The 26343-nt window shown below is 43.2% G+C and overlaps 1 protein-coding gene across 4 annotated transcripts in view; it reads right to left on the bottom strand.

Moving 5' to 3' along the window:
• focad (focadhesin) overlaps positions 1-26343 on the bottom strand; it is a 238134-nt gene that overhangs the window by 43232 nt on the left and 168559 nt on the right. For all 4 annotated transcript variants that reach the window (XM_078214275.1, XM_078214272.1, XM_078214276.1 and 1 more), the window contains exons 30-35: positions 24214-24333; positions 19822-19944; positions 16171-16248; positions 14069-14140; positions 6423-6525; positions 1692-1772 (exon numbers count right to left, since the gene is read on the bottom strand). In XM_078214275.1, coding sequence (XP_078070401.1) covers positions 1692-1772; positions 6423-6525; positions 14069-14140; positions 16171-16248; positions 19822-19944; positions 24214-24333 — 577 coding nt within the window. The remainder of the gene's footprint in view (positions 1-1691; positions 1773-6422; positions 6526-14068; positions 14141-16170; positions 16249-19821; positions 19945-24213; positions 24334-26343) is intronic.

The raw sequence follows: 26343 nt of genomic DNA, 5'->3' as shown, positions 1-26343 counted from the left end.
TGCATCTTTCGATGATTATGCTTCGCTAGAATACATTTTTCCTGACAGTTCTGGATTTACCCTTCACCAGTTTGGGCCCTGTGCCTGCTTGTGTTGATTTGTTTAAGCTTCAAATTCACAAATTTTACACCATTTAAAATTGAACTTTAATATAAATCGCCACATCCTCAGTTGCCTTCTTTAGCGTTCAACTGCACTCATTGCTCAGTTCCCCTGAATAGGGGGGATTGCCTCACGATTCTCCTCTGAACTGCGGCCAGTACAGGCATGGCAGTGACCAACGCTGACCCCACTGTACTTGCAGAGCCTAAGCAGAGCATTGGACAGTTGTAGCAGCTTTAGCTAACCATGACTGCAGTATTTGAACAATATAGTTTAGCATTCACTTCACTTGATTTAGTCGGACACAATGAATGGCTTAATTGATTTAAAATCAAGGGACAAGAGATTGAGAATGTGACTGCAGATTCTCATGTATTCATGAGTTATCCAGCACTAAGCCTCATTGTTAATTCTGACAAAGCATCGGCACCCAAAACAATCACTCATTTGCTCCCGCCATAGATGTGCCTGATAACTGAACATCTCCACTCTTTTCTGCTTTCAATTCACATTTTCAGCATCTGCAATTTTTTTTGGCACTATTTTGATATTGCCAGTGGTTTATTCAGATTAAAACGCCTAAGAATGTCAGCAACACTGGGTTCAGAAGGATAAAGGGAAGAGTTAGTGAGTAGAAAATGAGGTCTGAAGTGGTGAACATTTTTGCGAGAGTGCCACACTTCCTTTCCAAGCGTGCTTTCATCTGAAGCCAATTATACCAGGCTTCAGTTGCACCGTTACACAGGCCAACATAAGCATTTTAAAAATATATATAATCAATACTGTGTCAGAAAACAGTCAAAGGTCAATTAGAGATAACTGGGTAAGACTGAATTCATCGCAACAGTGCTTTACAAAAAAAGTTGTGTTCTCGTTTTCTTGGTATTAGGATTACTCGATCAGAGGATTGAACAGGATTTAGGACACATCAAGGTCCTGTGTTTGGTCAAGAATTTCCACATGAAACGGAATGAGCCCAATCTTACACCCAGCCTTCAATTCAGAATTTCACCCGTGCAATGTGCCGAGATGATCTTCAGCTGTAGAGCAATGCCATCTTACGACGGGCTCACACCAAATAACCCCTTGTGAAATAATGTTGGATGGCGTGAGGAAAATTATGGAACCAACCACGGATATTGGGCGGAATTTTACCAGCCCGAGGTTCGTACGATCCTGCCTGAGGCCAACGGAGAATGCCGTTCTCCGAGCCTCACCTGCCCTCGGAATCGGGGCGGGTGTGCCGGTAAAATTCCAGCCATCGAGTATTTCAAAGCACAAACCAGGATGTAGGTTTAAACAAAGTGGGCCCACCTGAGACAGCTGGTCAAGACTTTGGTTGGCAACAAAACGCCACGATCGTGCAGCATTTTGTGAAACCGTGGGTACAATTTAATCATAATTCGAGCAAAACAGAGTGTAATAAGTATGAGAAAATACCACATGAAAGGAACAACCTGGGCCCAAACTCAGATTAGTGCCAAGAACATCAGTTCAACCAGAATTGATCAATGAGAAAGTTAATCAGCAATTTTCTGTTCTGAAAGGGCAACAATTTTGATAACAATTAAATATTTTCAGCATCATACCTTTTTTCCCTGCTTCAATGATGTAATCGGCCGCGGGCCTGATGACACTCTTTTCTGGCAAATAGCCAAAATCTGGAGGCACTGCAGAAACGATTGATCTCATTAGGTAAAGAGCCACATATGTTAACTCCACAAACAATGACTGACTCCCTGTGTTATTGGTCAGCAGATCACTCACAGGTTTCAAAAAGTGTGAAACACTGCCGAGACAATCTGGAGTGCTTTGCGAACCAGCCGGCCAAGCAATTAATAAAAATAAAAGGCAAAACCACTTAGACCTGCGTGAAAACTGCTGGACTCGACACAGCACTTCACACAGAACTGACAGTTTGATTTTTTTTTTTTTAAAAAACAAAATCCCAGTCGCAATTAGATGACAGATAGATGGCGGAAAGAAAATAACACTGGGAACACATTTCAAAGTTGATGTTAGCTGACAAGTAAAACCCTGCTGTCATATTCACTTTCCATAGTCTGCTCTCCAAACTCCAGCAAAATGTGCGACTCAGTCTCCTGGCAACGGGGTAAGTAGTCTCAGCATCCTGGTAGCTTAATCACTTGAAAAATGTGGCATCTACTGATGCACAGCGTGCATGGTGTACCGCAGGTCACCCTCAAAGGAGATGCTAAGTGGAGGGGGTGGGGGGGGAGAGAGGCGAGAAGTGACCATTTTCAATATAAAGCCCTCGATCAAAACATATTTTTTAAAAGTCTATTTGGAAAGTTGTGCATCTGATAGAAGATAATTAACATTCGAATTATCGTTGTTGCTCCCACAAGGTTGTCACATCAGGTCTCCAGTACGATCTTGTGGATTTGATATTAGTTATGCGTGAGCAGCTCCAAATGAGGTAAAGCTGCTCAGAATTCTTTCCAGTCCAGCTTGCGGCTCCAGGTGCCGCCCAGAATAGGCAAGATTGGGTGGATGGGGTGTGCTTTTTTTTAAAAACTCAGATTTGAGACTTAAAGTAATCTTTGAACACTAATTTCTCCTTGAATGCATGCCTTTTGATTGCTAATCCTAAGCGAAGAAAGGTAAGGATCAGAGATTGCAAAAAGTTCCTGTAAAACATTGTCTTCAAGTTTATCAAATTCTCTGCCTTCTTCCTGTAGAGCGACACAGTGGTTGGCACTGCTGCCTCACAGCGCCAGGGACCTGGGTTCGATTCCCGGCTTGGGTCACTGTGCATAGTCCGCACGATCTCCCTGTGTCTGCATGGGTTTCTTCCCACAGTCTGAAAGACTGGTTAGTGCGCTGGCCATGCTAAATTCTCCCTCAGTGCACCTGAATAAGAGTATGGCGACTAGGGGATTTTCACAGTAACTTCATTGCAGTGTTAATGTTAATGCTTGCGATAGTAATAAATAAATAAAACAAAATTTCGATCTCCCCCACCATTGCACCAGGCGTTTCTCAATCAAACAGCAAGGCCGGAGCATGAGCTTTTGAAAAGGTTTCTACAAGGGACATTGTTGGCTCCATCACAGCAGTAAGAGTTAATTCAACATTGGGGCGGCACGGTGGCGCAGTGGTTAGCACTGCTGCCTCACAACGCCGGGGACCAAGGTTCAATTCCCAGCCCGGGTCCCTATCAATGTGGAGTTTGCACATTCTCCCTGTCTCTGCGTGGGTTTCCTCCAGGTGCTCCGGTTTCCTCCCAGAGTCCAAAGATCATAGAATCATAGAAACCCTACAGGGCAGAAGGAGGCCATTCGGCCCATCGAGTCTGCACCGACCACAATCCCACCCAGGCCCTACCCCCACATATTTTTACCCGCTAATCCCTCTAACCTACGCATCACAGGACTCTAAGGGGCAATTTTTAACCTGGCCAATCAACCGAACCTGCACATCTTTGGACTGTGGGAGGAAACCGGAGCACCCGGAGGAAACCCACGCAGACACGAGGAGAATGTGCAAACTCCACACAGACAGTGACCCGAGCCGGGAATCGAACCCGGGACCCTGGAGCTGTGAAGCAGCAATGCTAACCACTGTGCTACCGTGCCACCCTAAGATGTTTGGGTTAGATGGACCGGCCATGCTAAATTGCCCCTTAGTGTTGGGGACTAGCTCGGTAAATGCTTGGGGTTATGGGGATAGGGCCTGGGTAGGATTATGATTGGTGCAGATTCGATGGGCCAAGTGGCCTCCTTCTGCACTTTAGGATTCCATGATTTTCTTCCCTCCACCATTCCCCCTCACACCCAATTGAATACAACTGCAACCAGCAATCCAACTGGGCACTGCAAGGGTAAACTCTACATCTCTTGCCACTCTAGGCTACAGCTTGTTAAATGCACATGATCATTTGTTCAGTTCACAAGGGAGTTCATAAAAGTAAACACAAATGTTCATTTTTATTAATATCAGTCCTCTGCCAATTACACTCAATATCGAGTCACCAAGGGGCACACAGGATTAGATGGTATGATTTGTCCTCTATTTTCACACTATCCTTGTTGGGTCAATTCTTAGTTGAATATCTCCCCTTACAGGCAAGACCAGGCGGTTACTATTTGTGGAATCATGGTACACATTCACTCAAGGGTAACAACATCAGAATGAGCTAAAACAATATTTAACAAAACTCCTTTTGCCAGTACCTGGTAATTAAGGCAACTAGCTTCAATTCAAATTGATTCAGTGCCTACAAAAAAGACTTGGGGTGAGATTTCCTGGTCCTGCCCACCGCTGGACCAAAAATTCCCACCCAAAGTCAACGGACCTTTAGTTTATCCATCAAATTTTCCCCATGTTAATTCCCGCTGCAGGAGGGACCAGAAAATCCCGTCTTAATAATTGACTACAGTAGCTCTCATCAGCAAAGCCACTGATAAATTGTGCACAAAATCTTGATTCAGTGGTAGCTCTCTCACCTCAGGGTCAGAGGGTCATGGGTTCAAACCCCACTACAGAGTCTTGGTCACCTAATGCAGACAGACACATGAAGGCACAACAGAGGGAGTGCTGCACTCTGAGGTGCCATGTTCGGTGGATTGGCCGTGCTAAATTGCCCCTTAGTGTCAGGGGGATTAGCAGAGTAAATACATGGAGGTACGGGGATAGGGCATGGGTGGGATTGTTGTTGGTGCAGGCTCGATGGGCCAAATGGCCCCCTTCTGCACTGTAATAATTCTATGATTTTACATTCCGGATGGCATTATGGGTGGGATCCTCTGATCTAATCCGTGGCTGCCCCGCTGCAAGTGAGAACGCAGAATTTGGTGTTCCAGCCAAAACTCCATTGACTTTCAGCAGCACCGGTGAATCCAAGCCACGGACAAGGATGGAGATTTTCAGCCATTAAACCAAGGCCTCACTTCACCTCTCGCAAGAGCATAAAGAATTCCACAGGATTATTTCAAGGGTACCTGGGTGTTGTTCCTCTATTTAAATGATTAATTTGAAATCAACATTTATCTAACTGTTTCTGTGACTTTGCTTTGCGAAAGTGGACTTCTATGGCCTTTGGTAGAACTTTCGCTGTCCAATGACTCCACCCTACTAAGGTCCAACATTGGAATGTTGGAAAACATCCTTTAAGGTTTGCCACCGAGACAAAAATGGCAGCAGTGATGAATCACAAACATAAGGTTCAAAATAAACAGGCAAAAATAAAATGTCCAGAGTGATACTCATATTTTGCTTATCATGTGGTTCCCACACCCTCCACTGTGGATCATGACAGATGTCTAATGTGAGTGCCTCTGGACCTCTATTCATGGCCTGTCAGTTCTGGAAATTTGGCGGAACTATGATGGAGCTGTCATCGACACAAAAAAAAATTCACATCTTTCTTCACTAGCATTCTCAAGAGTTTGATCTCAGTGTAACCCACTCAAGCTCCGCATTTCTGTGTTCACACATTTGTGTGAATAATCGAGACTTTTAAAGGATGGCACGTACTCGAGACATGGGTTACTTTATATATTGAAGACTCATGTCCATGGGAAATTTATAAATTTGTAGAATTTTTCGACCAGATGACGTTTAATTTTTCAAGTTCTCATCCCTGTTTTCAAATACTTTGATGTGGAGATGCCGGCGTTGGATTGGGGTAAACACAGTAAGAAGTCTCACAACACCGGGTTAAATTCCAACAGGTTTATTTGGTAGCACACTCCACTAGCTTTTGGAGCACTGCCCCTTCATCAGGTGAGTGGGAGTTCTGTTCTGTACAGAACTCCCACTCACCTGATGAAGGGGCAGCGCTCCGAAAGCTCGTGCCTTGCGCTACCAAATAAACCTGTTGAAATTTAACCCGGTGTTGTGAGACTTCTTACTGTGTTCAAACACTTTCACAGTTTCATGCAACTTCCCCCATCCATACAATCCTCCAAGATCTCTGTACTCCTCCATTACAGGCCTTTTCTGCATCATTGGCAGCTGCAGCTTCACCTGCCTCGGCCCTGAACTCTGTAACTTCGCTGCCTGTCTTTCTTCCTTTAGGATGCTCTTTTAAATTTGTCTCTACCACCAAGCTTTTGACACGAGTTCTCACCTCTCATTGTGTGGCTCAGTGTTAAACATGTTTGATATTCAGTCTTGCACTGTGCCTGGGTTTTTCTTTCCCTTTTGCGACCTTATAGATGCTATACAAAGGCAGGTTCTTGTTGTTGAAATTTTCACAATTCCAATGGGTAAAAAATGAAACATTTGCAGCGTTGCTGAATTTATAGAATCAATAAAGTATACACCTTCTCACAATTTGCATTAGTATTACTAACCTGATGTCCTACTCTGACAGGAAGACATGTTGGTCAAGTGAAGATGTCCTAAAGCACAGGCAGCATTGGACTGGAGTCCAATTACTCCAGAAAAGCTAATTATCTGTGATAAGGCAACATATAAAAATAGGTGGGTAAATTAAAAAACACACACACAAAATACTGCAAGACATGTAACTGAGCAAGTAATGCCTAAAACAATTTAATTTGTTGCGGATTTCACAAAAATATTCCAGCACAGCTTTACATGTAAATATATTTTTAATTTGGGTTTTTTTTCCCCTTTAGCTTCCCATCCCTGCCTCTCTCACAAGATGTTGACAAGTTCAAAGCTGGAAACAAGTCACTTAACTGCTTACTCCAATTCAGGGTCGCGGGGAGTCGGAGCCTTTCCTGACAGACAGTGTACACCCAGGACAGGGTGCCAGTCCATCGCAGGGCACACACTCTCAGATACACACGTACGCACACAGACAAACGATGGAGAATTTAGCATGGCCAATCCATCTTTGGACTGTGGGAGGAAACCAGAGGACCCAGGGGAAACCCAAGCAGACACGGGGAGAACGTGCAAACTCCACACAGACAAGACACTCAAGGCCAGAATCGAACTCGGGTCCCTAGAGCTGTGAGGCTACCCAAGCTGAAACAATTTGTCCTAATTATTGATAGGCAGGCTAGCTCCCGAAGTAACCATGTGGATGCATAGAACAGCTTTGAGCTGCTTAACCAGAAACAACAGTAGTTCATTCATTTTAAAGCAGGACAATTGAATCCTCTATCTAGAGCGTCCTTTCTGGGTCTAAACAAACAGGTCAGGATCCATTGGCTGCTATCACCAACCAATGAGGTTCACTGATGAGTAGTTCAGCAGGAAATGACAACAGGTCGGTATCCAAGGTGACACTAAATGCTGATTAGGAGGCATCACAGATCCAAAACAGAATATCTTCAGCAAGTATTGGCCTTATGAATTTAGCATTGTACCCAGCTTTGGACCTATGGTTGAGTAATTTTTTATTATATATTATATCTGCGTGGGTTTCCTCCCACAGTCCAAAGATGTGCAGGTTAGGTGGATTGGCCATGGTAAATTGCCCTTTATGTATCTGCAAATGTCCTAACGAGGGAGAAGCAAGACCTGCACAGTGAGAGATTTGGCATCACAGCTGCTCGACGTAACAATATAGCAATACTATGTTCCAAAGATGTCACATTCCATCAGTGCTACACATACAGTTTAAATGAAATGGGTATGAATTCAAATAAACTGATGCAAGATTAATAAGTTTTCATTTGACATCAAGATATTCTGTTCAACAACAGAGACAACTCTGATCCCTTCTGATTCATATTTGTTTGTTTGTATTTTGACAAAATGAAAAGTGGGCTGTTCATACTGACCAACTGCTCCAAGAAAAAAAAAGTTTCGGGAGACCAGAATCAGGGTTCCCGCATCCAGGATTATGCCAACGTCACTCACAGGGATATAAAAGCAATTTCGTGGTCAGAATAGGAGAGCAATTTCTCACCGCTCCATGTGCGGAGAGGTTGGACTCGATTAAACCATAAATTTGTTCAGACTGAAAGTTGCCATGTGGAGAACTGTGGGGGCATTCTGTGCCAATACGCTTGTCGACTGAAATTTCAACCAGATTTATTTACGACTCTCCAACAAGCAACTGAACATAATGGACATCGCAAACATTCCAAAAGATAAAAATGTGAGTTCCTTTTCTAGGAAAAATCAAATACACAGGTAGTTGATAATTAAACTGATGTTTTTTTCTTGATTGCCTGTACATAACTTTGCATTGCATTAAGATATGGCAACACATCTCAGAATATGAACTCATCTGTTGCACGGCAGATCAGAAAAGATGACAGGTAATATCTGTAACAGAATTGGCTGCTTACCTCAACAAATTTCTGTCAGTTGTTGGCGTCAGGTAAAGTAAGGAGCCATATTTTCATTGGCAAAATTTTGACAAGTCTACTTTTTTTTGCTTTTATAATTTGACATGTTACATAAACAGTGAAGCAAAATATCAGTTTCTACATTGTATCATCACCTGAAATAGTCATCAGCATGCTTACGAGTCAACAACAGTATTGTTGCTAAACTATAATTTTGTATAAGTACAAAGGTAAAGTCGCCATAGTCCCTGATGATCATTGGCTGCTCTCCCCTTTGAGGGGGAGAGATGACTGGTGGTGATTTAACTGAAGGATCACCAAACCTCAGGCGAGGGGCAAGGTGAGAAAGTGGGGCCTTCGTGAACAATTTATGTAAGTAGACTAAAGTCGATTACCAGGCTTATGTATAGACCCAATAAAGCACGAGACACTTGGACGCATGAAAAAAGTACCGTGTTAGTGAGCTCTGCACTAAAAATGAATTGGCAAACGTTCAACTCTGGTCATTTGTGGAGTTCTGTTCCCACGAGATCTCGCAAAGGGCGAAATCGCGAACGCCATATACAGTTTATAATGCGACTGAATTAGACACATTCCAGCCATCCCCAAATTTCACATTTTTACATTAATGGAATCAATAAAAACCATTTTGTTTATTAAATTTAAGGCAATTTTACGGAAGAAATCGCTTGTCAACACAAGAAAACAAAAACAATTTAATTTAAAACTTGTCAATTATAGAATACAGCACCACCAATCTGTAGTACAATTTACAAATCACACTATTGTATTTAAAAGCAAAATACTGGGATGATGGAATCTGAAACAAAAATAGAAAATGCTGGAAAATCTCAGCAGATCTGACAGCATCTGTGGGGAGAGAATAGAGCCGCTATAGTACAGCTATCATACTTGAGAATGGAGGTAGAGGCAGTGGGTGATGTGGCTAACATAGGCGTCGATGTGGATGATTTGGATGAGCAGAACTATGTTATTGTTGACAGTTTCGCCTTTTGTTTTTAAATTTTGTAAAGTTCTCTGAGGAACAATGGTTGTATCAATCGCTCTACAAAAGGCAATGCTTCTTTCCATACTTGTAGCATGGTCTGTTACCTGTTGCTTTCAAATTTTCAGTGGGCCTTCTGAGATCTGCCGCCATCTTGGTTTCCATCACCTTCCCGCTCCTGCTCAGGCTCATTTAATCCCATCAGTTCAACCAATTGTTCCCTGGAGAGTTCCTCTGGATTAGACTGAAGCAACTCATCCACGTCAGCTGTGCTGCTGCCTTCAAATCCCTTCCCTCCAACTTGTTTTGCCAGGTCAACATTCCTGGCCACTTCTGCTTCTACAATGGGGGAACCCTGTGAAATCATTCACAGCCTGAGGCCAAACTATTTTCCAGCAGGCATTTATAATTGAGGCCTTCACTTCCTTAATTATGCCTATTGCTACGAGGATGTTGAATTGCTTCCAGCAATCAGGAAGGGTCTGCTTGCAGAAGATGAGGGATGTGACTGAAACTTTGTCGGGTGCAGTAAGCCTCGAATGAGGCAATAACTCCCTGGTCCATTGCTTGAATACGTAACGTCATACTTGCAGGGTAAAAACAATTTTTACTTCAGCGAGAGAGTGTGGATGGCTCAGGTGTATTATCAACAATTAGTGAAACCTTGAAAGACAGATTCTTTTCCCTCAGATAAATGCGGACCTCTGGTCGAAAGCAAGTGAGAAGTTTAACAACACCAGGTACTGTGTTTACCCCAGTCCAACGCCGGTATCTCCACATCATGAAAGCAAGTGGCCAACCAGATTTAAAGATGGCTGCTGTAAGCAAGGCTGCTAGTCTTCGAAAAAAGACTGGCAGATAAGGTTTATTTTTCCTTTTGAAAGCTCGAAGTTTTCTGACTTATAAACCGGCAGTGTATTAAGTGTTTAAAGCCAATCACATTGGCACATAGCAGAACTGTCAACCTGTCCTTTGCTGCTGTAAGACCAGAGCTGCCTTTTCCTCCTTTAAAATGAACGTCCTACTTGGCATCTTCTTCCAGACTTCTTACTGTATTTTCTTCCAGAAAGGCCAATGTCACCTGCGCTAAAGACCTGCTCTGCCTGGTAGCCTCTTCCCTCAATGTATCCCTGTGGCTGCTCTCTTCCCAGTCCAAAACACTTTTCAAAGTGATGGAACCATCCTGGCTGAGAATCCTTTGGAAGCAGGAGAGGCACCTTCTGCATTACATTCATTGTCACTGGTGACACCAGCACTACTCTCCTCACTCCTCAGATCTGTGTGGGTGAAGAAAATCGCAATGGAGGAGGGCGTGGACAGCGAGAGTTGACTGTATTTAGAAGTACTGATACAGATCTCACAAAAGGGGTTGACAGGAAGTTTGGAAATTATCTTGAAAGGAATTAAAATAGCACAAAAAGAAGTGCACACAAATATTAACCCAAATGGAATTTAGCACAAATGTTTCATTTGCTTGCGAAATACATTTGCGCTATTGAGTAGTTATTTGAAATCCATCTGGCCTTTTTCATTTGAAATATGTTCATTAGTCCTGCGTTCCTCTGCTGTACTTTTCTTTGTTCTTTCGAACTGAGTAAGAGCAGAAGGTTTTATTTTTGTTTAGTTAGGGCATCGTGGTTGGCCCAGGCTTGGAGGGATGAAGGACCTGCTCCTGTGCTGTACTTTTCTTTGTTCTTCGTAGTCGCAACGGAGTTGAGTTCATGTTAAACATGTACCAGCGGCACGGTGGCACAGTGGTTAGCACTGCTGCCTCTCAGTGCCAGGGACCCATGTTCGATTTCCGGCTTGGGTCACTGTTTGTGTGGAGTTTGCACATTCTCCCCGTGTCTGCGTGGGTTTCCTCCGGGTGCTCCGGTTTCCTCCCACAGTCCAAAAATGTGCGGGTTAGGTTGATTGACCATGCTAAATTGACCCTAGTTTCGGGGGGGATAGACAGGGTAAATATGTGGGGTTACGGGGATAGGGTGGGATTGTTGTTGGTGCAGAATCGATGGGCTGAATGGCCTCTTTCTGCACTGTAGGAATTCTAAACTGGTGATGGAAATTGATAGGTGACTAAGAATCTCCCCAAATTTCCTTTCTGATTCCACTCTGAGCTTTGAATGAACTATCTTGTCCCTAAATCCTCTCGAGTGATAAGCCACTGCACTGCTCCACTAGTCAGGAAGACCAAGTGACCCACAGGCTCCACCACATGCTCAGTCATAACTCCAGCAACCAGCCCCACCACAGATTGGCAATCTCAACAGACATCAGTGTTGCACAGCTTTCAACTTTGAAATCAATAAAGAGACTTCTGCATAAATGAGTTCCTGGGCTGGGAAGCAGGTTCCACGTTGAGCATGTCATCAGCTGCTACTAATCCACTCACCGAAACAAACCCTGTTTAAAAGGACAGGCTTTGTACGGCTTTTAAAACTGACAGCGCCACTGAAATCAGAGTTGCGGAGGCTGCTGAAAGGGTCATTGGAGGCAACGGCAAGCTGCCTTTAGTGCTCAGCCTTACAACCTTGGCTGGCACTGGCCAAGTGTTTTTTCCCATCCCCCGGTGGCTGGTGTTGCAAATATACCAGAGGCAGAACTTTGAGATGCAAGGTCGACTGAAAGATCAAACTTTCGATTACCAGTCAATGCCCCTGGCTGGTGCAGGGCAAAAGAACCCAGTGACGAACCAAAATAACACTTGTTGGCCTCTCGTTTCTTGTGGAAATTCTCTTGGGTAATCGAGAATGCAGTCAATGATGGAATCATAATGGTTGCACTGTATTTGCTGCAGTACGATACAAATTTAACATTAAACACAAGGGGTTAAATATGAACCTGCACATAATGCCAGTGGCCACAAAGCTAAATAGCTGAAGTAGTCTTTCTCTTCACTGAGTTTCACTTGCAGCCCAGACTGATGGTTAGATTTATTTTGTCTCTGGGCATTAAGGAGTTGACACACAAAAAAAAGTGTACTACTCAATACCATTTCGATAACGGGCCATGAGTATTTTGCTGGTAATTGCATTGCAAGTGCCTATAAGAATGGCCGGGGTTAGAATAAAGTCAGAACGTAGCGGTGGTGGGACATTGGCAGGGCAAGACTTAAAACGAGATTTACCAATAACTTTTCTTTTATGAAGATTTTTATTGAGGATTTCCATTTTACCACAAAACGCAAATCCCAAAATCTAGTAAAATACAGAGTAATCATTATTCCACATAAACATAAAGGACCAGCAAATATTCAGATAAATAGTTCAAATTATCATTATAATTGTTGTAGTTTGCATCTCTTCGAGTACGGATAATGAAAGGATACCAAAAAGAGTGGGGGATTTCAGGATAAAACAACGGGCCCCCATGTGCTCCACAGGATAACAGGGACAGAGCTACACAATATACGGGCTCCCTCATGGGGTTATATACAACCAACTGGGGCCTAACTCAACATCCCAGGATCTCCAAGCAATGAGAGGATAACCCAGAAAAAAAGGAGCATCAGGATACTGCCATTGGTCCAAGATGTGGTATGTCAGCGTACGCTCTCATGTACAGGAACCGTTAAGACAAGGATTCAGACACCTCACCTCAGCTCACAACACAACAAGCCTTCTGCCTCTCTGTTTAGGATATCTTGCACTTTATCAATGTGAGCACCAAAAATCTGTGCCGGGAGCCAAGACCGTCGTCGAAAACTTCACTCAGAATAGCAGCCATCATCTTGATGCCAACAGCATCATTGAATCACAGGCCCACTCACCAGCGAAACCGCCACCGCAAACTGGGTCCCACCCTGGCCTCCTCCGACCACCTTGGTCAAAGAAGGACTTTCTTGACCTTAATTGGTTCCCTTTCGCCTAAATTTGTAGTGCATCAAGATAAAAATTGCATTAAAAGATGAGTAACGCTGGAGCTCGTGAAAACACAGCCGCTCCTGCGCTTACATTACACGACGCCCTTCTTTACCAATATCTGGCCTGCCATCCATCTAACTGCGAACCTTCTTGTTGATGCTGGCTAGAAAAATGTTTGATGCCAATTCACGAAGTTTCTCATTTTGATGTGCGCCAAGAGAACACAAAATGTCAAAAAAAACTGAGCAATAAAGTTAAAACAGCACCATTTTGCCAAATAAATATAACAGTCTTCAAAAAGAATCTGTGCAAACACTGATGTAATGTTTGAGTTTGTGATGGTGATAATGGCAGCAATTGGGAGTGGTTGCTGATGGAATCGTTCATTAACTCATGAACAAAAAAATAACATGAAATCTCATGACAACTTTGACTTTGGTGAAAATCTAATTTAGAAATTGCAAGGTATTGAAGTAGTAAGAAACCGCTCCAAGGTCTAGCCTGTTACATTGGAGAAGCAGCAGAGGAAATAATTTTAGTTCAATAAGTCATTGCGGTGACTCTTGCCTCTCTGTGGAGTGTATGCGCGGGCAGATGTGAATGCACCAACTCAGAATGGAGCCAAATGTCAGATGGCTGGAGGACATTTGTGCAGTTGGTTTGAATTGTGTTTCTTAAAGTTATTGATATGACAGAATCGTGTTCACAGACAGACAGCACTAACAAATCTGCCGAGCACAGTAGGGGAGTGGAGAAAGGGCACAAAAAGACAAACTCGACCTATGATTCAGTGATAGTTTAATCTACTCCTCTGACTGTTCAAAATTAAAATTATAAATTAGCAGGCATCTGAAACTTACCTGAGTCATTGCTCTGATAACTTCATTCATCTTAGATTGAAACTGGGATGACTGGATTGTTTCCGACTTCAGCTGTACATAGAAGAGTCATGAGCAGATGATTAGATGGCATTAGATACACAGGATCAACATATACCAAACGTTTGCCAAATAAATACCAGTGCTTTGAGTTCTATTGCGCTTGCGTTTCACAAACTAGGTCTGCCAACTTTCTTTAAAGACATTTCACATGTACTTTTATATTTAAAAAAGGTATTTTTGCTTATTTTGTTTAATTCTGAAAATAAATGTTAATGTGGCATCAATTTGTCAGAAGTGAAACAGCCACTCCATCTCACGCTGTTCAAACATACTGGCTTACTGAAAACGGTTACTGGAGAAAACATGAACCTTTAAGAGACTGCTTCAGATTTGTTTTATAATCATCATGAAGGTGTAACATTGCAATGGACTACAACAAATAAATTTGCTCAGCCTGCTTCACTCCGACATGTGTCTGAAAGCAACACACATTATATTCACACTCTCTCTAAACCATATTTACCCAAGTACAACTGATCAACATTACAACATCATCCAATTTTCATTAGTTTGCTGCCATTACATTAAACCTGCAGTATTGGCGAAGGAAGGCACTTTATCCATAAATGAATGCTTGCCATTCTTCAAATGTGAGCCTGCTACAGCCTATGCTGTACATTCCTATGCTTATACCTATCAATTGCTTTATCGATACTGATCAAACTCCTTTACCATTACCCAAACTTACAAATTGAGTTGACAATAGGATGACAAATTTGAAGTTGACAAACATACTCCACTGCTACTCCAAACACCATCAAAAGGTTATGACCATGAGTAACAGCATTAATGATCTCGTGTCTTCTTCAAGTCTACCTTCTAATATACTCCAAATGCTGAAATAAATTTACATTTTGAGTAACTGCAACCAAACAGATCATTTGGGAATTGACAGATCTTTGATTATCTGAAAATAATGCATCTACCTTACAAACAGAAAAACGTCAAAATAGAAAGGAAGACATTCCATTCAACATTTCCTATTTATGTAGTCCTTTTACAGGATCTGCAGTTACTTAGCTCCTTGCTGCCTGATCTAACGCGATTATTATTTTTTAAGACAAAATCTTTCTCTTCCTGTAAATTTGTCCAATTGTTCATTAAGCCCAGTTACCCTTCCTTTAATATTCTGCCGGATAATGATTTGAGGATGACTGGTGGAAATGTTCCACCTGAGATTCCTTCTGAGCCCTTAGTGTCCGTGTGTGTGTGAGCCATTCAACTGATGAAGATTCAGGGAGGACTTAGTTTCCGATTACATTGAGGAAAACTGGGCAAATCCTGTAACAACAAACTGTCCAAGCTGGGGAGTGCTAGGAGTTTGGCAGAAGGTTCAGATGAACCAAGTGGGGAACTTACACATGAGATAGAAAGTCTATGCTGAACCAAAAGAACCTTGGTCGAATTGGATACTCCTTGGTGCTGTTTGCTGAGCAGTTTTCTAGGGCAGGCAGCCGTGTATTGAAATTGTTGGCTTTAATTTTACGTAGAACACTACCCAACCAATCACTGACACATCAGTCCCCAAAATTCTTCTGGGTTCAAAACAGGGATAATATCCCAATCAAACTTTCTCAGCTGTAATATTTGAGACCTCATGACCAGGTTACAAATATCCTTTACGTCCCACTAACAGGCGCTTATTATCAGATTACTCTGGAGACTGACCTTAAAGGAACTTTCTTTCCTTCTTTCCCTATTGATCAGATGATTTCAACTTCTCTCCACCCACCTGCCCTCGAATAGTCTGGCCAAGCTCCTTTCTAGAGTTTGGACTGCCCACTCATTGGTTAACCTAAAGTTTATCCCATCTATTGTCTCCAACTATACCTTAAACAGGACAAGAAACTTATTTGAAATGCATGGCGACTTCAAGTCACCACTGACCAAATAGTTACACTGCATTTTCTCTCCAATAAACAATTAAAATGGCTTAATTTCATTGCTTTATTTGGGCTCCTGAATGGTTCATTTCAGACGTTGTTTGTGTTGGTAAATAATTGCAGAGCAATAAAGCATACCTGTATCAGGGAACTTTCAGATCCGACCAAACCAACCAGACCATTGACCGCAGCTAACCGATGCATTGTGGGACAACCCTTTGAAAGATGCAAGGGAATGAGAAGGATTAACTAAACTGCTTTGAGAGCTACCATACAGGAATACAGTGAAAAGGTATCGATAAAAAACTGACTTGTAAGGACACTCGTAATTGATAATCTGTAAATATTGTACTCAGGCACATGGGGCAATAGGAGACTTTAAACAATACAATTTATCATGACATCAATACACTATCAGCATCAGGTAATGTGTTCTTTCAAACACTCTCTATTAGAATATGTACATCTGAAAAGGAAAGAGATCACCAAAGTTATATTTCAAGACTGGCATTGTCCGATGAGAGGTCAGAAAGTCATTTTACGTTGGATACGCACTTGTCTTTAACCACAGTTATTACTCAATCATTGGAAGATAAAATTACATACTGATACCAACAGCAAGTCGGTAGAGTATGCTAATAAAAATCCCTTATTCAACTGTCATCAACCATTAACTCTGACAATCATAGAAACCCTACAGTGCAGAAGGAGGCCATTCGGCCCATTGAGTCTGCACTGACCACAATCCCAGCCAGGCTCTATTTCCGTAACCCCTCATATTTACCCTGCCAATCTCCCTGACACTATTTGGCATGGCCAATCAACCCAACCCGCACATCTTTCAGACTGTGGGAGGAAACCGGAGCGCCCAGAGGAAACCCTTGCAGACACATGGAGAATGTGCAAACTCCACACAGACACTGGTCCAAGCCGGGAATTGAACCCGGGTCCCTGGCGCTGTGAGGCAGCAGTGCTAACCACTGTGCTACCCCAATATACAATGTATTGCACATTATTAGGAATAAAACAGCATATCCTCCAACGCATCATAAGCAATGCCATGGGAGATCCCTGATAATGTTAAAAAGAATATGTATACTCTGCCAACATATACTTGCTGATATGCTTCTCCGTACACTTCCTGTAATCTGCTCACACATTTAAACATCAGGAAAATTTATGCAGATTGCTCACCTTATCAAAATTCAGCACAATGGGTGCAGTTGACATGCAGTCAACAAGAGCACAAAGGCACAATTGATGTTTTAATCAATTTACAGCCAGTTCCTGGCATTTTAATTTTGTTTATGACTGAGAAGAAGATTGAAGACCATCAGAATCCATTCTGATAAGCCTACTCCATTTAAATATATTAACTTGGCCCTCCAATGCTCAAACTCCTGTTTCCCAATACTCCCACTACAAGCATTTAGAGTATTTGGGGCACCAGGATGGCAAGCACTGCTGCCTCATAGCGCCAGAGACTTGGGTTGATTCCCGGCTCGAGTCACTGTCTGTGTGGAGTTTGCACTTCTCCCCATGTCTGCGTGGGTTTCCTCCGGGTGCTCCAGTTTCCTTCCACAGTCCAAAGATGTGCAGGTTAGGTGAATTGGCTATGCTAAATTTGTCCCTTAGTGTCAGGGGACTAGCTAGGGTAAATGGGATTATGGGAATAGGGCCTGGGTGAGATTGTGGTCGGTGCAGACTTGATGGGCCAAATGGCCTCCTTCTGCAGTGTGGGATTCTATGTCTATGTCTAAGTCAAGCATCTCCAACCAGCCCCACCTTGTAACCACTGAGCCTCTTCAAAATCCTCAAGAACTCTAAAACTTATCACCGTTTCTCCTCGGTCTTTCTCTCCCGCCCAGCAGTCCCACATCTACAGATGCTTTTTTTAAAAACTGCTCCCAATGCTCCAGAAATCGTCTGATCATTATTGCTACACCATAATCAGAAGACGGCTCTATTAGATTTGTATCGCAGCATGCAAAGAATTGAACTGGTTTGAATTATATCCAGAGTTGCTAACGAACAGGTTTATTTCTTTATACAAGAGGGCTTCTTTATATACATAAGCAGTGTGTATAAAGTATGGTTCTGGCTTGTCACATGTAAAGATACTATAAGATCACAGATACAGCAGAATGGCATCATTCCCCCAGTGTTCCTGTGTCAGCACTATTCAATTTGTCCCATTGCCCTACTCTTTTCTCAAAGGCCTGCAATATTTTTCCCTTCAAGAAGTTATCCAATTGTCTTTTCAAAGGTATTATTTGATCTGCTTACTTCACCCTTTCCAGCCTTGTGTTGCAGATCATAATAACATGGTCTGCAAAATAATCTCTCCCCCATCTTAACTCAAATTCTTTTACCAATTATATCTGTGCCCTCAGGTTACAGACCAAAGAACAGTACAGCACAGGAACAAGCCCTTCAGTCCACCAAGTCTGTGCCGACTCAGATGCCTCTCTAATCTAATATTTTCTTGCCTCGACATGGTCCATATTCCTCTATTACCTGCCTATTCATGTATCTATCCAGATGCCTCTTGAACGTTGTTACAGGATCTGCTTCCACCACCTCCTCCGGCAGCACGTTCCAGGCATTCACCACCCTCTATGTGAAAAACTTGCCCCTTACATTTCTTTTAAACTTTCCCCCTCTCACTTTCAACCTATACCCCCAAGTAATTGACCCTTCGACCCTGAGAAAAAGACTCTGACTATCCACTCGATCCAAGCCTGTCATAATCTTGTAAACCTCTATCAGGTCCCCCCACCATCCTCTGACACTCCAATGAAAACATCCAAGTTTGTTCAACCTTTCTTCATTCATTATCCATATCCTCCAAACCAGGCAACATCCTGGTAAGTCTCTTCTGCACCCTTTCCAATGCATCAAGATCCTTCGATAGTGTGGCGACCAGAGCCACAGTACTCCAAATGCAGCCTAACCAAAGGCTTATGCAGCTGCAACATGATTTTCTAATTTCTATACTCAACGCCCTGACTACTGAAGGCCAGCATGCCAGGTGCCTTCTTGACCACCTTTGCTCACCTGGGTTGCCACCTTCAGGAAACTGTAGACCTGCATGCCTAAATCCCTCTGAATGCTAGTATTTCTAAGGGTTCTACCATTTATTGCACACTTTCCTTCTGCAGTAGACCATCCACCTTGGCTACTAGAGATAGTTTCTCCCTAATCTTATTTATTTATTTATCTTATCAAAACCTTTCCTGATTTTGAATACAATCTCCCATGAATCTCTCTGTTCTAGGTAAAACAACAGTAGCTCCTCTAGTCTCTCCACGTAACTGACGTACCATATCCTGATAGCACTGTGGTAAATCTCCTTTGCACTCTCTTAAAGGCTTTGACACCCTTCTTAAAGTGTGAAGTATAGAACTGGGCTCTAACTAGCACTTTACACGTTTAGCAAAACTTCCTCGCTTTGTACACTATGTGCCTTTGCTTACAAAGCCAAGGATCGGCATGCTTTTATAAATAACCTTCTCAACTTGACCTGCCAGCCCTGAAGATTTATGTACATAGGTCTTGCTGTTTCTGCATCCCTTAAAAATTGTTCCTTTTACTTTTCCTTGATCTTGTCCTTCTTCCAACCAAAACGCACTATTTCATTTGTTAAATTACATGTACATTCTCCTGAGATTTGTAATTATCCTCCTCGGTTTACTTTTTTGATGCATTGGGGATCCACTAATTTTAAATAGAGATAGAACTAGCATCAATTCATTGAATTGCCGATCACTTTTATAAACAGCATCCTACCTCGGCAAGAAGAATCTTCAGCCATGCAGAGAGTAGTCGGTTATTCAGGTCTTCGGCCTTGCCGTGTCCACAGACCGCCAGACCATGAGCCATGTTCCCTAAAGCCATGGCAAAACCTGGAGTCTGAGAATAAAAGAGAATCAAATTTAGACCTTGAATATTCAAAGCAGCACAGTGCAAGGATATGCCCACGAGTGGGTGGGTGTGTCTGAGGACTTGGCCCAGTTAACAAAGAAGCAGAATTCATGACTCTGTTGAATCACAATCTCTCAGAATCATTATTTTCTATCCTGTGATTAGATTCCTACACTTCCACACAGCTGGTAGCGACCCACTCATATTGCATCTGGCGAATTGAAGGCACATATAATCAACATACATCAACACAGATGTTCTGAATTTCTACAGAGTGATGTTAGTGTAAACTACGTCATGGTCCATTGACATAGAATTCCCACACTCTGCATCAGACATGGCAAGGTTTCCCAATATGAAAGCTACAGTCCTACCCCACAGGATCGCGGTCAATGACTTCTGATTGCTTGATTGACTGGCCTAAATACAAGCATTCACATTCCTGCCAGATTCTCATTTACAGAAGAGGTCAAATCCTGTTTTGATCCATTTGGACAGGTTTTGATCATCTGAGATTGTCAGAGGGGAATTTTAGAGTGGACTTTTCCCCCTTTGACCCAGGATATTTTTCTATGTATTTTTGTTTCCCACATAAAGAATGACAGAGCTGCATGAGTGGAGCACGGGGGCGGGAGTGGGAGTATTAAGTCACCATAGTTGATGGAATAGCTGGTCACTTCCTGCTCATCAAGTGAATACATAGCCGTGAAATGGAAATCTTGTACTATTCTGTATTTAATCTCAAGCTTTTATTGGAATATTGGTGAGGCTTGGATTTGCAACAGTCTGGCAAAGCTAGTTCCGCATGGTATGAGCAAGATATTTCTTTTCCTTCCTATCAACATGGAAAGCATTAGGAATCAAAGCTGCATCCTGATCCATCTGGCCCCCCACATGGATAATAGTAATTATTACAACTTTATCAAACCACATTTCCTATTGCTTTCACTAGCTGGCTTGCACACTTTCAATTTAATAATTGACATCTCCTGGCATTAACAAATCACAGTTAAATTTATTGGCTGTCATGACAAGCTGTATGTATTCTCTTTGTGGGCACCAACTCAGGAAAGAGAGCTAAAAATGAACTTACTTAATTGTGCTATATCATTGGGGGGAATCGTGAATATGAGTAGTAAGAATGCAGACAAGTGAAGTTAACTCAAATCTTCATTCTTCTTTTAACTCCTTGGTGTCCTTAATTTAACTGTACTTCAGCGATCACGTTACCAAGCCGAGAAAAACACCTGACAAATGGTGGGATTATTGAGAGTCCGAACGATGGTCTGCTGAGCGGTGAACAGGGCAGGGAGGTCCTATTCACTAGTGCGCTGGTTGATTGCAGCAAGGGCTCTACTAGGGGCTGCAGCCACTGACAGCAGAAGAGTATAGGAAAAAAAAGTAATTCATCCTGCTTTTGATTATTGTCCAATGACCTTTGCTGGGTGTGTGTGGATGGGTACGCGTGTGCATGAGTGTGGATGGGTACGCGTGTGCATGAGCGTGGATGGGTACGCGTGTGCATGAGCGTGGATGGGTACGCGTGTGCATGAGCGTGGATGGGTACGCGTGTGCATGGTTTCCTGTGTCCCGAGGCATGGTACATTGGGGAAACCATGCAGATGCTACGACAACGGATGAATGAACACCGCTCGACAATCCCCAGGCAAGGCTGTTCTCTTCCTGTGGGGGAGCACTTCAGCGGTCACAGGCATTCAGCCTCTGATCTCCGGGTAAGCGTTCTCCAAGGCGGCCTTCACGACAAACGACAGCGCAGAGTCGCTGAGCAGAAACTGATAGCCAGATTCCGCACACATGAGGACGGCCTCAACCGGGATATTGGGTTCATGTCACACCATCTGTAACCCCCACAACCTGCCTGGATGTGCAAAATCTCACTAGCTGTCCTGTCTGGAGACAATACACATCTCTTTAACCTGTGCTTAATGCTCCCTCCACTCACATTGTCTGTATCTTTAAGACTTGATTAGCAGTAAAGACTCACATTCCAATCATTATTCATGTAAATTGAGTTTGTGTCTTTGCGCCCTGTTTGTGATCAGAACTCCCACTCACCTGACAAAGGGACAGCCTGTTCCGAAAGCTTGTGTGGCTTTTGCTACCAAATAAACCTGTTGGACTTTAACCTGGTGTTGTTAGACTTCTTACTGTGTTTACCCCAGTCCAATGCCAGCATCTCCACATAATAAAAATAGTCGCATAGTTGGATACCATAGGGCAGTCAGAACCTGTGCAAGTCTCCACCTAAAGAAAGATCTTTCATTTTTTTCAACAGTGTCCAATTAGATGCTCAGGAAGTCTCAAAATGGTTTCAGAATTATGAATTAAAACATAGAAACTAAGAGCAGGAGGAGGTCATTTGGCCCTTCGAGCCTGCTCCGCCATTCAATATGATCATGGCTGATCCTCTATCTCAATACCAGAATCCCCCTTTCTCCACCCCTGGATGCCATTAAAATCTAAAATAATATCTATCTCTTTATTGAATATAGTCAGTGACTTCGCAGCCTTCTGTGGTAGAGAATTGCACAGGCTCACTATCCTTTTCGTAAAGCTTTTCCCCATCTCAGTCCTAAATGGTCTACCCCATATTCTGAGATTATTTCCCCTGGTTCTAGATTCCCAACCCGGGAAAACGTCCTCCCTGCGTTTATCCAGCCCTGTTAGAATTTAATTACTTTATTAATATTGTGGCAGTGCAGCAATGGGTGAGATTAATCTGTTTGTTTTTGGTGCTATTGGTTTGGGTAGTAATGTCATCCGCTCCTTTTCCTAGTACTGCCAATAAGGAACATCTGAGTTTAACTGAATAAGCAGATGGATCTTTTGTTTCATGCTTCATCCAATAAATGGAGTCTCAGACAAGGAGGTAAGGAGGCACTGAAGTGTGAACCAAGAGTGTGTGCTGAAGACTCAGAATCAAGCTTCTGAGTCAGAAACACACGTCTGAACCAAGCTGAATTAAACATATCCAAAAACCCTTTGGCGCATTGCCCGAGAGCCAAGCTGAATAAAATGTATATAAAAACTCTTTGGCACATTACCTCCAGAGCCGAGCTAAATTAAACATACATAAAAACCCCTTTGGCACATTTACTTGAAAACACATCAACTTTATGTTACCTTATATTAGCACACTGACCTACACGGAAAATATTTGAGTTGAAATATGCAATGTCTGCAAGTGGTCTTGTATGGTTTTTTTCTTTAATTTTGACCATTTTTCCCACTAAAAGCATTTGGGAATAAAAGAGTCGCTCAAGTGCCGGGTTTTAAAACAAGCAGATTTACACAGCTTTAAAAAGGAAAGCCACAGGGTACAAGCATTTACAGAAACTGTATGAAAGTTAGACAAAGCTACTCTGAGCCAGAACAATCAGGGACAACAGGGGAGTCATTAAGTCATGCCAGGAGCTAACGACAAACATTCACATCTTAAGGTGATGGAATGCCACCTCTTCCCAGGAAGGTTTGGGAGCTAATTTAAACGAGGAGGCGCTGTGCCTGGTTTGATTAGCAGTTCTTTGGACAAGTCCGACCGGAAAAAGAAAGAACGTTAGAAACAAAGTCCCGTGAGGAGAAAATATGGTGAACAAACACTCACAGGATAGCAATCTGGTTTTGAGGGATACGAGAACTTTAAGCAAGCTCAGAAACGTTGATCTTTCTTTGCACCCTAGCTCTGATTGTAACACTACATTCTGCGCACTCTCCTTTCCTTCTCTATGAACGGTATGCTTTGTCTGTATAGGGGCAGCACAGTGGCACAATGGTTAGCACTGCTGCCTCACAGTGCCAGAGCCCTTGGTTCGATTCCCGACTTGGGTCACTGTCTGTGTGGAGTTTGCACTTTCTCCCCGTGTCTGCGTGGATTTCCTCCGGGTGCTCCAGTTTCCTCCCACAGTCCAAAGGTTTGCGGGTTAGGTTGATTGGCCATGATAAATTGCCCCTTAGTGTCCCAGGATGTGTAGGTTAGAGGGATTAGCGAGGTAAATATGTGGGGTTGTGGGATAGGGCCTGGGTGGGACTGTTGTTGGTATAGACTTGATGGGCTGAATGGCCTCCTTCTGCACTGTAGGGATTCTGTGATGATTTTATGATAGCGTATAAGAAACAATACTTTTCACTGTATCCTAAATACATGTGACAATAGTAAATCAAATCAAATCAAATATTGTTCAATAAAGTTGCATTTCTGAACTTGGGGCATTTCAGCGTAGACGACTGATCACCAACCTGTTGACTCTGTTCTGCCAGGGTTCGCAGCTTGCTCATGGTCTCTTCAGCCTCATTTGCTTGTATGATGCCAGCACTGAAAGCAGAAACACTCACGCATGCCACTGAATAGGCCAACACCTGAAAAAGAAGAAGATTATGACCATTGTGTTGCTCTAATTGCCTTGCATCTTAAAGACAATTGTGCACGACATAGAGAACAGGCTGTCAGTATACGGTCTATGGATTTGGGGCAGCTTGTTAGCTTAAACTGAGGAAAATTGAAAGGTTACTTGACCAAGGAATGCTCCAGTTTTCCCGATTCCTGTGCCCTCCGCAGCAAATGAAGGAGAGTTTTCACTATTTGTTACAAGTGTGAGGTTTATATGTTTAGTGTGCTTTAAGACTATTTTATTTGGTTTATAAGATTATCATAGCTTTGAACTGTACTTTTAAACCTAGGTTAAATTGAAAGAGTTATGAGACAAAGGGATTAGTGGGGTAAATGCGTGGGGTGACAGGGGAGAGGGCGAGGGATGGATAGGCATGGTGGCAGTGGTTGGCACTGCTGCCTCACAGTGCCAGGGACCCGGGTTCGATTCCCGGCTTGGGTCACTGTCTGTGTGGAGTTTGCACGTTCTCCCCATGTCTGTGTGGGTTTCCTCCGGGTGCTCCAGTTTCCTCCCATGGTCTGAAAGAGGTGCTGGTTAGATGCAGTGACCCGAACAGGCGCCCGAGTGTGGCGACTAGGGGAATTTCACAGTAACTTCATTGCAATGTTAATGTAAGCCTTACGCGTGACTAATAAATAAACTTTAACTTTAAGATGCTCTATCAGAGAGTCGGTGCAGACTCCATGGGTCGAATGGCCTCCTTCTGCACTGTAGGGATTCCATGATTCTAACCAGGGTTATTTACATGTCAAATAGTGGAAAGGGCATGTGATAGATGGAGCTGAACAATCCCGCAGTCAACAGATCTAAGCCGTGCATCCAGTCGTAAATGGTGGCGGAAAATTAAACAACTCACTAGAGGAGGAGGCTCCACAAATATCCCCAACCTCAACAAAAAGGGAGGGCCCAGTACATCAGTGCAAGAGGTAAGGCACTTTCAACTCTCTTCAGCCACAAGTGCTGAGTGGTTGATCCATCTCAGTCTCCCCCGAAGGCACCAACATCACAGAGGCTTCAGCCAATTAGATTCACTCCATGTGATTATCAAGAAACAGCTGATTGGACGGGATATCACAAAGGCTTTCGTGCCCATCAAAATTCAGCCCCAAAGGCAGAGCTGTAAACTGCTGATTCATGTTATTATGACTCCACTATTCCAGTTGAGAATCAGGAGAATTGACAGGATTTTAGTTGTGTCATCACTTTACTGGACAGCTAACCGGGCGGCACGGTAGCACAGTGGTTAGCACTGCTGCTTCACAGCTCCAGGGACCTGGGTTCGATTCCCGGCTTGGGTCACTGTCTGTGTGGAGTTTGCACATTCTCCTCGTGTCTGCGTGGGTTTCCTCCGGGTGCTCCGGTTTCCTCCCACAGTCCAAAGATGTGCGGGTTAGGTTGATTGGCCATGCTAAAATTGCCCCTTAGTGTCCTGAGATGTGTAAGTTAGAGGGATTAGCGGGTAAACATGTAGGGATATGGGCGTAGGGCCTGGGTGGGATTGTGGTCGGTGCAGACTCGATGGGCCGAATGGCCTCCTTCTGCACTGTAGGGTTTCTATGATTTCTATGATTTCTAAGTCTTTAACAATGACAGTCTGATGTCGGAGTGAGAACTGCTTGCCCAACCTTGCGACCTTAGTGCCGCGATTCGTGAAGAAAGATTTAATGACTTCAGCAGAGCTATTACTGGGTGCTCTTCAGAGTTATTGTAATTTCAAATTCAAACATCATTCTTCACTTAAAGCTGCGGTGGCACAGTGGTTAGCACCACCAGGGACCCGGGTTCAATTCCCGGCTTGGGTCACTGTCTGTGTGGAGTGTGCACATTCTCCTCGTGTCTGCGTGGGTTTCCTCTGGGTGCTCCGGTTTCCTCCCACAGTCCAAAGATGTGCAGGTTAGGTTGATTGGCCATGCTAAATTGACCTTTAGTGACAGGGAGATTAGCAGGGTAAATATGGGGTTACAGGGAAAGGGTGGGA

The sequence above is a fragment of the Mustelus asterias genome, chromosome 6, assembly GCF_964213995.1.
Source record: "Mustelus asterias chromosome 6, sMusAst1.hap1.1, whole genome shotgun sequence".
NCBI classification, from domain to species: domain Eukaryota; kingdom Metazoa; phylum Chordata; class Chondrichthyes; order Carcharhiniformes; family Triakidae; genus Mustelus; species Mustelus asterias.
The sequence above is the reverse complement of the archived record's forward strand: the minus strand, read 5'-3'. Positions and strand labels throughout refer to the sequence as shown.